At 38.8% G+C, this 14,359-nt stretch overlaps 1 protein-coding gene across 7 annotated transcripts in view; it reads left to right on the top strand.

The window, feature by feature from the left end:
* The window catches only part of JAK2 (Janus kinase 2), a 135,943-nt gene extending 130,936 nt beyond the window's left edge, over nt 1–5,007 (top strand). For all 7 annotated transcript variants that reach the window (XM_039544437.1, XM_039544439.1, XM_039544438.1 and 4 more), the window contains 2 exons: nt 592–705; nt 4,661–5,007. In XM_039544437.1, coding sequence (XP_039400371.1) covers nt 592–705; nt 4,661–4,768 — 222 coding nt within the window. In that variant the 3' untranslated portion in view covers nt 4,769–5,007. The remainder of the gene's footprint in view (nt 1–591; nt 706–4,660) is intronic.
* The last annotated feature ends 9,352 nt before the right edge of the window (nt 5,008–14,359 follow it).

Here is a 14,359-nt window from a genome sequence, read left to right as displayed (position 1 = left end):
CCATGTTGATTGGCATTAATTATGCTACTGTCCTTTAAATTCTTTACTGATTGTGTCCTATACCAGCCTTTCCATGATTTTGCTTGGGGCTGATGTCAAGCTAACTAGCCTACAATGACCTTAGTCATCCTGTTTTACCCTATTTAAATATCAGCATGACATTAACCATCTTCCAGTTCTCTGGAACTTCTCCAGTGTTCCAAGATTTGTTAAAATATAACATTAATGCTTCAGAGAGATCTTCAGCCAAGTCTTTTAATACTCTTGGCTGCACACTGTCTTTAAATTTAAAAATGTTTAACTTTAAATAGTTGCGGTTTAATATCATCCCTAGTTACTGATGGAATAAAAAGTATTTCATTGTCACTCTAAGATATGAAGACATCATCCTGGTTCTTTCTGAATACAGAACAGAAATATTTATTGAATATTTCTGCCTTATCTGCATCATAATTACTACCTTTATCTAGTTTATCCTTATCTAGAGTAATATCCTTAACGCTATTGTCATAGATTTAAAAAAAAATACACTGCAAAGTGTTACAAAGTATAATAACTTTTACATTAATAAAAGTTGACTTTGTGTTTCAGGAATTCATGCGCATGATTGGTAATGATAAACAAGGGCAGATGATTGTATTCCATTTGATAGAGCTTTTGAAGAACAATGGACGGCTGCCAAGACCAGATGGATGTCCTGATGAGGTATTACAATTTATTTTTTTGTCTTAACATTGGATCAGCCAGGGTGAATATATAATAACTATAATCTCTCTGTTCTGTGATGTCTGGGTTATTGAAGAAACATCAGTTACACAGGATGCATAGTCAAACACAGTAGAACATTGTGCTGCTATTTTATGGTAGTTATAAGACCAAGTAATTATCAAACATTCAGCTCCTGCTTCTTAGTATGACAATCTGTCAATAACCTAGATGTAAAAATGTTGCTGAATATCTCTGGATAGGTTACCTGTGACCTATTACAATAGATGCACAAGCAGACTTACATTCAGAATTGCAAATTTAATAAGGCCCTTGGGAGATTAACAGATAGTTAGTCTATTAATGTATCTGGCTGGCATCCTGTAATATTAAAGGAAAAAAACTATTAATGCAACCTTCAAACTGAAAATTTTAAATCTCAAAGAGTCAAGAAATGCAGAAGGTGTAGTGGTCACAGTCACATTAACTTGGCTGCATTGCACATACTAGGGTAGAAATTTTACAACATAAATGGTGACACATTAAGCTAACTATTGTAACCTGAAAAATAGGAATAGATAATACTACATATTATTAGCATCTTAGTTAAGATTTTAACAGCATCATTAAATTTTGCATTTCGTGACTCTTGTGACTTTAACTATACAACCTTATTATTAAACAGGTTTTTTTGCATTTAATTTCCAGAGTTTAAAAAAAAGCTTGTTTTGCTTGATTATTTCTCTTCCCACAGCAAACTTAGGAATGCACATACTTGTTAGGGAGGAGTCTGGCCTAATTCTGCAAAGATTTACATACCTGCTTAACTCTAAATACATGAGTAGTCCCATGGGGTAGTAGTCAGTGGAACTCTGTTCATGTACGTAAAGTTAAGAATGTGCATAATTCTTGATAGGATCGAGCCTTGTATTGTAATTGTGTTAGATTTATACACACATTAAAAATAAATGTTCAGAAGTGGCTTCTGAATTTGTGCTTGGATTTTTGTGTGTATAACTAATTGTTTTTGCATGCAAACCCCTTATCTGAGAACACAAACTCATCATGTATTTTGCCAGATGTCTTAGAAATATTGTAGTTATATATATTTTAACTGCTTCTATTTTTGTAACCTTCCACGTCTTAAGCCAGGCTATCATAACTCAAACTGTTCAGGCCTCAAGGAAAGAAAAAGAAAAATATTCATTACATGTTTAGAATTTTCTCCAACTTATTTCAAAAAATAATGTCAACATTTCAAGGTCAGGTATTACATAAGCAAGATGCAAGTGCTTTTTCACAGTAAGAAACTGTCATTCTCTCCCATTTATCTCCCTGGTGGATCACAAGCTATTAGGCTGTAAACCTTTCCCTGGCCCAGAGCTTATTTTGTGAATCTCAGGCCAGTGTAATTTTGGAGTTAATTTCTCATTTTGGAGAGAGTAAGAAACACTTTTCTGGCAGGTAGTGTTTGGGTGGGTGGGTTGGTTGGTTGGTTTGTTTTTAAAGCTGGCATTTGAAAGTTGGTAAGAGGCTTGGATACTAGGAATAGTCCTGGTGAAACTGGATTCATGGGTAAAGTGCAGGTGAGAAAGTCAAAGGTGCTCTGCAAGTAATCCTGTGGACGTCACCGCCAAATATGTGGAGGTGGTTGTATGTGTGCCATGGAAACTTCTTAAAGCAGAGTCATTTTTTCCATAGAACAAATTCATTATATGTAGCAGTTTGCATATTGAGATGCACTGAGACATTTCAGACTCATTAAATTAACTATAAGTAAGTTCCAGTGTGTCTTTATGAACAGAACAGAATGTTTAAAGTTTTATCGTGCTGAGACAGGGCACAATCCAGAAATAATATATTTGTAAGACTGGTTTTCGGTCAGTCTTGTAAAGTAAATTTGGCACCTTTTAATATTTTTAGGAACATTCCTTTTTTTAACTCCATTTGAAAATGGGTACAGGGTCTTCACTGCTTTGAGGATCTACCCAACTTTTTTCCCACAAACTCAAAGCCCTGGTATTATAATCACTCCTCTGGTAGAGCAAAGCTAGATGCCCTCACTCACTGCTTCTGCTTACATGAATCAAAGAAAGTGATTAGTGAGACATGAGCTGATCATTCAGTCTCTGCAGCACTGTGACCCATAGGCGCCAACTATGTGGGTGCTCCGGGGCTGGAGTACCCATGGGGAAAAATTAGTGGCAGCCAAGCTGCCCCCCCCCCCGAGTGTGCTGCGTCCCCACTCCTCTGCCTACCTCCCAGTGTTTCTCCTCCAGCCATCACCAAACAGCTGTTTGCACACTCCCAGGGGGTGCGGGGGGGAGAGCAGGAACGTGGCGTGCTCAGGAGAGGAGGCAGGGCAGGGATTTGGGGAAAGAGTTGGAATAGAGGCAGGGAGGGGGCAGAGTTGGGGCCGGGACTTTGGGGAAGGTGTTGGAATAGGGGCAGGGAAGGGATGGAGTGGGGGCGGGGCCAGGGGCAGAGTGGGGGTCGAGCACCCACAGAAAACGGGAAGTCGGCGCCTAGTGTGACCACCCTATTGCTCAGAAGCAAAAGACTAATTCAGATCCCCTTCTGGCAGCTACTACACTGTGACAGACCCACTCCAAGTATTTAAAACGAGTTGAAGTTTCTATGTATGTAATACTAATTCTTCTTTGAGTAGTATCCCTCTGGGTGCTCCACTTCAGGTGCACATGTATCCCACACACCTTTGATTGGAGATTTTCATTAGCAGTGTCAGTTTGACCCACACATGCGCTGCTGGTATCCTTGTGCCCCACACCGAAGCTATATCAGGCTGCATAGGTGAACATCCTCAGTTCCTTCTCAAACGCGTCTGCTTAACATCGAGCTTAAGTATTGTGAGTGCCTCAGCTGGTTGCTGAGTTTGTTCTACTTAGTTGAGTTTACTTTAGTTTAGTTAGGTGGTTTTTTTGTAGTAGTTAATTACTGGTTATTGAAATATTGTTTTATTTCCTCTGGAGAAGTCCTCCCTGTGAGGTTTAAATGTTGCCTCACATGTAGAAAGGCTGTCCCAGTCAGCAATGGACCCTCTAAGTACGTTCACTGCCTGGGAGAGTCACACATCCCACAGAAGTGTCACTGCTATTTAGCCCTCAAGTCCAAGGCACGGAAGAACTGGGAAATCAAGCTCCATCTTAATGATGGAGCGCTCCTTTCACCCTGTTAGATAGGACTAAATCATTTCATAAATCTCCTAGACTGTTTATTTCCTTTGCAGATAGTTCTAAATGATCTGTTATTTCTACCCAAAGACAAATGAAATGGATTTCTGGGTGTATTACCGCTTGTTACAAGGCTGCCAGCATTCCACCCCTTGCGGGCGTGTCAGCTCACTTGATGAGGTCATAGTCTACATCTATGGCTCTACTTTAAAATGTCTCAGTATCTGAGGTCTGCAAAGCTGCTACATGGTTTTTGGTACATACCTTCTCCAGGCACTGCACCTTAGTCAGTGCCTCTAGAGCTGATGTGGCAGTTGGCAGTGCAGTTCTTTCCTCTGTGCTGGACTCTGTTCTGAAACTGGCTCCTGCTTCTGGGGATACCTAAAGAGGCGCACCCCCAGGGACACTACTCAAAGAAGACAGAGGGGTTACTCACGCTGTGCAGTAACTATAGTTCTTTGAGATTGTGGCCCTATGGGTGCTCCTTTACCCACCCTCTTTCCCCTCTGCTTCAAAGTTTCCTTCTGAGACTTGGTGGTGGAGAAAGAACTGAGGATGGTTTGCCTGCACTGCCTGATACAGCCTCAGTTCAGGGTACAAGAATGCATGCGTGGGCTACATGGACGCTGCTAATGAAAACCTCTGATCAAAGGCCTGTGGGGTGCATCCGCATCTGAAGTGGAGCACCCATAGGGACACACATCTTGAAGAACTATAGTTACTGCACAGGGTGAGTAACCTCTCTTTTCTGATGTCTTCCCCAGATTTATGCCATCATGACAGAATGCTGGAACAATACCGTAAGCCAGCGTCCCTCCTTTAGGGAGCTTGCGGTGCGAGTGGATCATATAAGGGACGACATGGGTGGATAAGAGAACTGAAGGTTGTTCAGAGGACATATGAACACAGAACAAAGTCTGCCCTTTGGGTTGCTGTGGATTATACACATCCATCCATCTATCTTTATTGTGGGCAAAACGTGTGTGCAAATTATCCTATCAGAACCTGCAAACTGTGAGGAATTCTGTTCATTTTCTTCATCAGGATACATTTGCTACTACAAGGACATGACAGTGAAATACTTTAATAGAAAGTGGATTATTTTTCTAAACAGTGTCCTAATATGTGGTCAGTTAGCATCACCAGTATTTGCCTTACTTGGCAATGCAAAAGAAGAGTGACTTACCACTTTGGTAGGGTTTTTAGGGAGATGAAAAGACTGAATGCATTTCCTTGCCAAGATGGAGATGCACAGAATATATTTTTAGTGTTTTCACACTGAATGTATAGCAACTTGGCATCCTGTGTAGTGTGTTGCACAAGGGCTTGTGCTTTATTAATATAGTTTTATAATTTCATTGTCAATGAAGAATTGGCTTCTCTGTAGAACCAATTGAAGGAGGTTAGATAATTTACTAAGCAACTTTCAATGTGCCTGTTTGCGTCCATTATTAGCCAGCGATACACGCAGAGGTATATGTTAGGCTGTTGTGTGATGTACTGTAAATATTTTTAGGGAAAGGGAACAAATATTTAGTTCTATTTGTACAGCAACCCCTCTCCCCCCAAAAAGTCAAATTTTGAAACGGACAAGCATAAAAACAGCACAATCTATTTTCCTACGTTCTCCCCCTCCCCCCACAATGTATCTGTTGTGGAAGTGTTGGATTCTCTCCTCATTTTATAAAAATACAGGCAGCAAGTGGAATTGAAGCTGCTTCAGATAAAGCAATGATTTCAGTGGGCCACTTCTGAGAATGAGAATGCTAAACATGTTATTAACCTTACTACATGCTGCTCTTTTGTCTTTCTGACTTTGTAACCTTCATGTGATGATGAATTTAACTATAAATAAGGATTCTGCTTTGGGGGTTGAACTAAAAATAGAAAACACCTCCAAATCCACAATTCAGTATTAGGATTAACAATGCCCTTCTGCCCCCACTGCCAAAAAGGAGTTTACAACAAAACTATCAGCCATCTTACCAGGACTGCTTGCTGATGGAGTTGTACCATCCCATCCCCTATTTCCTTCCTTTGATAAAACCCCAAGGTTTGGGCAAAGGAAATATCAGTGAGATTTCCCATGCAGAAATTCCTCCACATCAGTCTGAGGTTTAGGAACCAGGATTTGCCACCCTGCAAACAGGCCCAGGCCACACCCTCAGAATTCTGTGGGATCTGCGTGAAGTCAGAGCTACCTGCACGGGGTCCCTGTACCTTGGCTCGGTACTTCCAGTAGTTCTGGCCTCAGTCCCTTTAGCATATGTCAAGGAGCTGTAGAGAAAAGATAAATACGGCTCCAGGCTCAAATGCCCTTTCTGGAGGACCCATGCGCTCCGTCTCCCTGGTCCATTGCAGACCCACATAGAAGGGGTATACAATCTGTTGAGGTTAACTGAGGCCCCCTACCCTGTGAGGGAAGGAAGACCTGTGTATGGAGTGTCCCCTATATGCATATTTCTTGGGGGCACGATCCCCATTATCTCTAGCTGTAAGTCAATGAATGTAGCGTTTTCTAATTCAAGCCAGATGATCTTACTTGTTCTCTTAAAATACAGTAGACTGTAAACTAAACTTAACTCTAACTTGCCTTGTTAGAGTGATTGTTCAACTTTGTTTTTGTTGAGCAAATCTCATTTTAGGGGCACCACAACTCAACATTTGTTCTTAGATCCAGATTTCTAGTCAAGTGGAATGTTCATTTTTAAATTGACAGCAAATCAGAGACACAGGAAAATTATTCACAAACATTAAGGAGCACAATAGTGCTGTCATAATGTAAATCTTATAGGAAGATTGTTTTTAAAAAGTACTTCAATTCTAACAATGCTTACCCATTGTTCAGCTTAGCCCAGTGCCAGTAGGAGAATGTTTTGTGCCACTATGGGACACTCCTGCAGGTCTTACACAGGCAAATCTTATGCTGACCAAAACCAGGAAGATTTTGCCAAGGGTAAGAAGTGCAGGATCAGGCCTTCTATCCTGGAAATTATTTTACCAATAATTTATGCTTCTTAAAACACTTAAAGCATTTTTAAAAAATTAACTTCACCATATATATTTTTCAAGTGCATTTTTTCAAATCAGTACCTGTTGTTGCATTTCTGTACATTGTTTTAGACTTGATTTTAAAATAAGTTGTGCAAAAGATGTCTTTGCATTTGTAGAGTCTTAACTTTGTATGGTGAGTTTTGTCTGGGTTTTGTTTTGTTTGTTTTGTTTTGTTTTTTTTGGTAACCAAACAAAATATTCTAGCTTTACAAGCATTAAACAGCATTATTGCTGGGATGATAAATGCAGAAATCTAAAATTGCAGTGTATGACACTCAGTAACCCATAGGGGTGGGATCCATGAAAGTACATATTACTGCTTGATCTCATGTCCTCAATGAGATCAAGCAGTAATATTACTAGTGATATGCTAGGGGAAAAAAGACGTAGGTGCTTACGTCCCTGGTTTAGGCACTTAAAGTCCCAGTTTTGGCTCCAGTGCGATTCAAAAAATCCTACTAAACTCTGTAGGCACCTGAATTCACTCGACACTGAAGTTTTTTTAGAGTAAAAGTTCCCTAGGCACCTATGTTTCTTCTTTTGGTCATGTGCTGCCTCATTCTAGCCGACCAGATGCCTGTCTCCTGTCTGAGCCCCAGAATGATTCACTAACCAGGGAAAGACAGGCATTCAGATACCTAAGTTATGTGCAGGTCCTGATCCAGTAGGCAGGCTCAGAGCTTACTTATCAGCTCAAGTCCCATTTGAAATCCTAAGTACTGGACCCAGGGTCATGCACCTAGGAAGTCCTGAGTCTAGTCCCCCAGTTCCAAGCATCATTATTTATCAACAGTGCAATAGGAAAGAGTGAGGGAGTCTTACCTCAGACTGTCCCATAGCCCAGTGGTTAGGCATTTTAACAACTGGGCTATGGGAGACCCCTGTTCAAATCCTTTCTCCCCTTCTGGCAGAGAGGGGGGGATTGAACTTGGGTCTCCCACATCCTAGTGAGTGCTCTAACTACTGGCTAAGAAGTTATACAGTGGGTGCCACCCTGCCAGCACCATTATCTGTGGAGTGAGGCAGGTGCCTAATTGACTCCCTCAAGAAACACCTTAGGCGCCTAAGCCGTCTAACTCCAGGTAGCAGGTTCCTGTTAATGGATTGTTACATAGACATAGGTGCCTCCCTGCAACCTGGTGCCTATCTCCAAGAGAGGGTGGGGCAGAGCTTAGCACAGACATCTCTAGTTGATATCTCCCACTGGCTAGCTTAGGTGGCTCTCTGCCAAGCATGCTGGCTTTTGTGGCTTGCTGTCTGAGGCACCTGTCTCTCCCCAGTTGATTGTATGGGTGCCTAACTCACCTAACTGCTTGGTGGATCGCAGTGGTGTTCCTGTAATTTTCTAGGCTCTAAAAAATAAGGATTGTGACGCTCAGCGTTGCAACACCTAAGTCCCTTTGTTGATCCCACCATAGGTTTCCAATATTTAATAGACACAGAATATAGCTTGTTTATGTAAAAATCTCAGGGACATTTGTGTAATGCAATGAAGAGATCTTCCATACTGGTATTGTTTTCAAGTGAATAAAAGCCCTTTGCTTGTTCTAGTACAGTATGTCTGATTTCATACTCTATTTGATTTCAAAAGTGTAGTGTTAGAATTTACAAGTTTTGAAGTTCTGTATTTTATTAAAAACATTTTTTAAAGCCTCTGTTTTTTTACTTTTTTATATTCCATTTTAATTTTTAGAGAAAAGCTACAAATTCACATCAAATTTTGTTTGTTCAGTTGGACAGGGGTAAATTAATCCATTGTAACAATTGTCTGTGTTAAAGGCTTGATCCTGCAAGATGTTGAGCATCTTGTAATCAGTGAAATCATTAGGAGCTACTAGTGATTAGCACCTTCAGGAGTTATGCAACACCTTGCAAGACTGAGAACTCACGGACAAAAAAATTGATTCAGACAGGAAAAAAAACCTTTCACAAATATAACTGTTCTGTTGGTTTTAAAGAGGATACAAATGCAGTGACTTTGCTGGACTTGTTAATGCCAAATGTAGTAACCTTTAAAATCAATGCACTTAGGAAGTTAGTTCCTATTAGTTACAGTAGCTCTGTATATACTCTGATATTTTCTTTTACATTATACAGTCTTTGCATTAACAAATAAGCCATAATTATTTTACTTTCTTCAGTTGGCATTCAGTTTGTCACATTTTCTTGTTATTTATAATGCTGTGATTTGTTGTGAAAAAGTGCTCTGTCCTACCCGTACATGACTGCTGCTATGGAGTAAAGTGAAATTTTTATTACAGCTACTGCTTTTCAGATTTTTATATTTAAAGAAAAATCATTTTAATATAAATGGAGTATATATTATAAAAAGTCTTTACAAACACAAATGTGTTTTTATTTCCAAATATAATACTGGTCTGTGGTCCACTAATTGTGAATATATTTAGCTTCAAAATTCATTTTTATTCCAAAACATTGCAACAGTCCATGTAATAAGCAACAGGAATGAATTTCCATAAAGCTATGTCCTAATCAGAAAAGAGAGAAATTAGCAGCTAATGAGAGTTTGGACAAATCACAGTATCTAAGAAACGCTTCCATAGTTTTCAGACACCAATTACTGTATATCCCTATGAATATAACTGTACCGACATATTTCAAAAAGTATTAAAATGATTTTAAAAAAATCAGCTTCCTCTAATTTTTGCATATAGTTTTATAACAACCTCCTCCCACCAACTACCCTTGATAACCATAGGGGAACATAGGAAGTACTCCTAAGGATTTATCTGAGCCAGTATGGCTATGATGGAATGTGTAAAGGAGAAAAAATACATAAAGTTTACCTGAAAGCAGGATCAGAGACATGAGATAGTGTTTGGCAATCAAAATGAGATGTTTAAAGTATTGAGAAGGGGTGTGCATGATGACAGAGGCCAAAAAGAGATTGGAGACTCCTGTCTCAGACAGCTGAGGAGGATATTACACATTTAATGGAAAGACAAAACAAATGTGAGAGTAAGGGAGCTGACAGAGCAGGACATGCTAAAAAATATCATCAAAGAAAGAAGACTCAGGTAGTTGGGACACGTACACAGTCTGGAAGATGGAAGACATGCTAAGCAAGCACTGGATTGGATACGTGAGGGAGGAAAGAGAAAGCATGGATGGCCAAGGAAGAACTGGTAGAAGACAGTGATATTGAATGTGCGGGCATCACCTGGGATGAAGTACCACAACTAGCAAGCGCCTGTAATCAGTGGAGGAGCTGGACTGCCATTTGTGTCAGCAGCACAGGAGGAACTAAGGTAGGAAAGGGAAGGAGTGGACTACCACTGTAGTGGTCAGCCCAGGAGCTCACAATCAGAACAGCCTGAGTATAATCAAGGAAGCTCCCTCCTCTGCCCTAGAATTGATCTATTTAAACAAAAAGAGGAAGTTGAGCAAAAGAGTGAGGAATTAAAAGCCATTCAGCTTGCAAATGGGTGGTGATCTCTGTCCCAGGTTCCAGAAGACTATCCTGAGCAGGCTTGGCTCAGAGACTTTGAGTTGAGGACCTTTAAATCAGGTCCTGAGGCAAGGGCTTCTGGAACTGTTTATTACAAATTTTCCTTCCGTGAGATACTTATTTTTAACATGTTTGGGTTTTTTTGGTCCCCCTGGCCCAGATCCCTTTTTAGAGAATGTATGTTGCCCCAGTTAGGGGGAAGTTAGCTGGGGTTCACCCACAGTGCCAACCCCAGCCACAAGGCGGCATACTGGGACAAATACTAATTGAAAAAGTTACTTGAAATTGTACAGTGATTTAAGATAAAGTAGTGTATGCAAACTAAAATATGTGCACTGAACATGCCACATACCATTTGAAATATTTTTTCTTTGCTAATGTAGTTACCTCAACTTTTATATTCCCTGCCTTAAATATAAATTCTCCCTTGTTGCATATATGGCCTGACAAGACTGAAGATGCATGAATTCTCAAAACAGATTGCATAAGGTGAAATTCAGTTCTGTGTAGAGGATCAACATGAGGCCTAAGTGAACTAACCGCCAAGACAAAGTGATATTAAAGGAATATAGATATTAGACCCAAACTTGGCTTTCGTAAAACAAGCTTTAGAAATGTTTCCATTAAAGTGCTTGTTTTAAATAAACATTTTCTTGCAGTGTTTGAATTGCAAGCACTGTATCAACTTTGCAAGTACATGAGAACCTGAATGTTAAATGGACTAGAAAATGGATTACAGACATGAAATTTGAGTATTTTCATTGTCCAAGATCAAAGAAATGTATAAAGTAACTAAATTCTATAACAAAATAGTACATTGCTGCCAAGATTTTCAGATGTGTGTGCCTAAACTTCAATTCAAGAAAGCATCTCTATTCAGGAAAGGTGCTTAAGCCTGTGCTTACAGTTAACTATGTGCTGTCCTGACTCAAGACCTTATTTGGTCGCCTTTCAAATGCGTTCAACTTCCAGCCTCTCAGACTACCTAAAATTAGGCTCCTAACTCCTTATTAGGCACTGTTATTTTTTTTAATCTTGACCTTAATTTTAAAAATTCAATTTTAATAATCTAACGTGGTAATAGCATAAAGAAATTCTCTTTAGTTGTTCAGTACACATTGACAAGTAAGACGGTAGGAGATGACAAACCCCAATAATAAGAATTGGTATGTTGGAGTACCAGAATGTTAGTTCTAAAATTTTAAAGGGACACGGTCAGGCTGTTAAAATAATCTGAGAATGGACTCTAATCTGAAACATTTTGATTTGAATTACTTAGATTTTTTTATTGTAAGATTTCCTGTAATTCTGAATTGGTGCATATGAAAATGAAGTTATTACTACTCTACTGTCCAGTGACAAAGAGTTAGTGATTAGGTTATTCCAAACTCTGCATTTCCACACTTTTCAGTATCTGACTTGTGGCGTTTTTGTGTAGTTACCTTTGAGTTCCTGGCTTTCAGACATATGTTTTTTTTAAATGTTCAATATGTATTTACAATTTTAAGTTAAATGTTCAAAGGGAAAACATCGTAACGCTTCAGCTTAATGACTTGTCTGGGTGTAACCCATTCCCAACCACTTGTAAATACCGTATATATCTGTAGCGAAACATGTCTAAACAACCATTCAACTAACCAACAAAAATCAGTTGCTTAATGGATTTTTTTTTTAAATAAAGGTGAAGTATAACTATACTCAGTATCTTAATCATCCTTGATCCTGAGAGAACCCTGGTAAGAATACCTCACACTCTTATAACAAATGTGTGTATGCATGGAGAGGATAAATTAAATAATGTATAGTATTCATTAATATGTGAGTGAATTTTAATCAATTCAGTACTTACATTACAGTTGGTTTACTTTCACCCTTCAAAGACTATTCACAAAGTCTCAGGATAATAGTGAAAGACAAACTTCAGCACCCTCTGCAAGTCACACCTCCTGCCTTGGTTAAGCCCTAAATATTCCTTGCTTGTGTTGGGAATTATCTTTCCACTTAATGCTTACCGTAAATTTTATGGTGAGACAGATTTCCTTTTATTTTTTCATATCTTCACTGGTTATAATGTTAATGTATATGGCTATATCTGCAACCTTGAATGTTAAGAAAGTTCCAACAGAAAATTCCAATGGTTTGGTCCAAGAGCCCACCTGAATTACACCTTTACACCGTGAGATGCAGGAGCCGGCAGAAAGAGGAAAGGTAGCTCACCTGTGTGCCTAGGTGGATGTGCACCAACAAACCTGAAGGGCAGTCCTGGAACAAGGAACAGGTACGTCACTTACTCTGCGTGTTTGTAAATATATACAGTGCAGTTTTTCCTCAGTTTTTCACTTTACAAGTTTAGCAGAGAAAATGTTCTGTCAAGATGGATGGTACATACAGAGCAATTTTCAAATGATCATAATTTAATCAAACTAGAATATTTTTTTCTCAAAGCACTTAAGAAATTTGGTACAGGCTATTTTCTGTGTCAAATTTCAGCTCTCTGCTATAGCTGTTTCTGCAGTAGAACTGCTAAGTGTGAAATAGAGAGAGAATTTGCTCCCTCCTTCCCCACTTGCTCCTAATCAAAATTAGGGGAAGCATTTCTCCTCAAACTCTACCCCTTCTCCTTTATTAGCTGCTAAGTCTAGAAAAACTCAGCCTGAAACTTGAAAAATTCATTAAAATGAGTGACTGGAAGCAGGGTTTAGAATGGAAAAAAAAAAAGCACCCTTAACTAGCAGTGGGAGCTACAGTGAACATACATTATCACTTACGGTTACCCTTCCCAGAGCAGCTCTCATTCACTGCAGCTATGTATAGTAGAAGAAAAGCATATTTAACAGTTAGTAATATAAATTGCCATCCCATTGAAATGTAAATGTTATGAAAGCTAAAGGTTGATAATATCCACATTTAACAGCTGTTTTTCCCATCCTCTTTTAAAATACCGTGGAGTTTTCACTCTTATCAGTGAAATCTAATTGATGGGAATAATTACAAAATTTGAGGATGAAGGGAACATGGGAGATACACTATTGATTTAGTAAAGCATTCGTTTAAATTATCTAATTTAATTGTTAAAAATGTACATGGATTGAAAACTAGCTGAAAGACTAAAACAGTCATCATAAATAGTCTTCAGTAATTGTAGTGCTACAGCAATTGGTGTTAGGTCTGGTACACTGGCAACTATTCACTGCCATTTTCACTAGTCTTGAAGTAGGAGGTATGTAACACTAATTTCAAAGTTACAATAAGTGAAGATGCATTTTAAATACCAGAATTTAGAGGGACCTCAAATGGTTACAAATATTAGAAGAAAATAAGTTAGTATATCTGAAGAGGATAAAGAAAAAAATCTGGATACCACAACCATTAAGAGAAAAGTAACAGTGGAAGACAAATGAAACAGTAGTTAGTAATTCAACAGCAAATCTGGAATATTGCACACAATTGAATAGTGCAGTACTCTAGAAATGTAGATAAATTGGAAGGTGTTCATAGAACAAGTATGAATAGATTAAAGGTGCTAAATATCTAACACTTTGGCTAAACAACAAGTGAGGAACAGATGGCACAAGATAAACCTACATTCCTTGAGATGTTAATTCTTTAACCAGAGATTAATTATTCAGGGCAGTACAGAGATATACAAGTAGGAAAGAAGTCAAAGGAAAGTTTAAGCTGAATGAGAAAATTTTGTTTTAAAATGTGGTATTTAGGAAATAATTCTATAATTGGATGGAGATGGTCTGGATGTTGTACTAGATCCTCTTACTAACTTCTGTTAGTGTGGCATAGAAGCCAGTTAGCCAACTTGGTATTATTTGAGTTTCAAGTTACAGAACACCCTTTCAGCTAGAATAGGTCAAAGTCTCAGCTCTTTAAAGGATTCCCTAGGTATTGTTTCCAATGGAAGGGGAAAAACAACTCTATTGCATTTATA

This window comes from Mauremys reevesii, linkage group 6, assembly GCF_016161935.1.
Source record: "Mauremys reevesii isolate NIE-2019 linkage group 6, ASM1616193v1, whole genome shotgun sequence".
In the NCBI taxonomy this organism is placed as follows: Eukaryota; Metazoa; Chordata; order Testudines; family Geoemydidae; genus Mauremys; species Mauremys reevesii.
The sequence above is the reverse complement of the archived record's forward strand: the minus strand, read 5'-3'. Positions and strand labels throughout refer to the sequence as shown.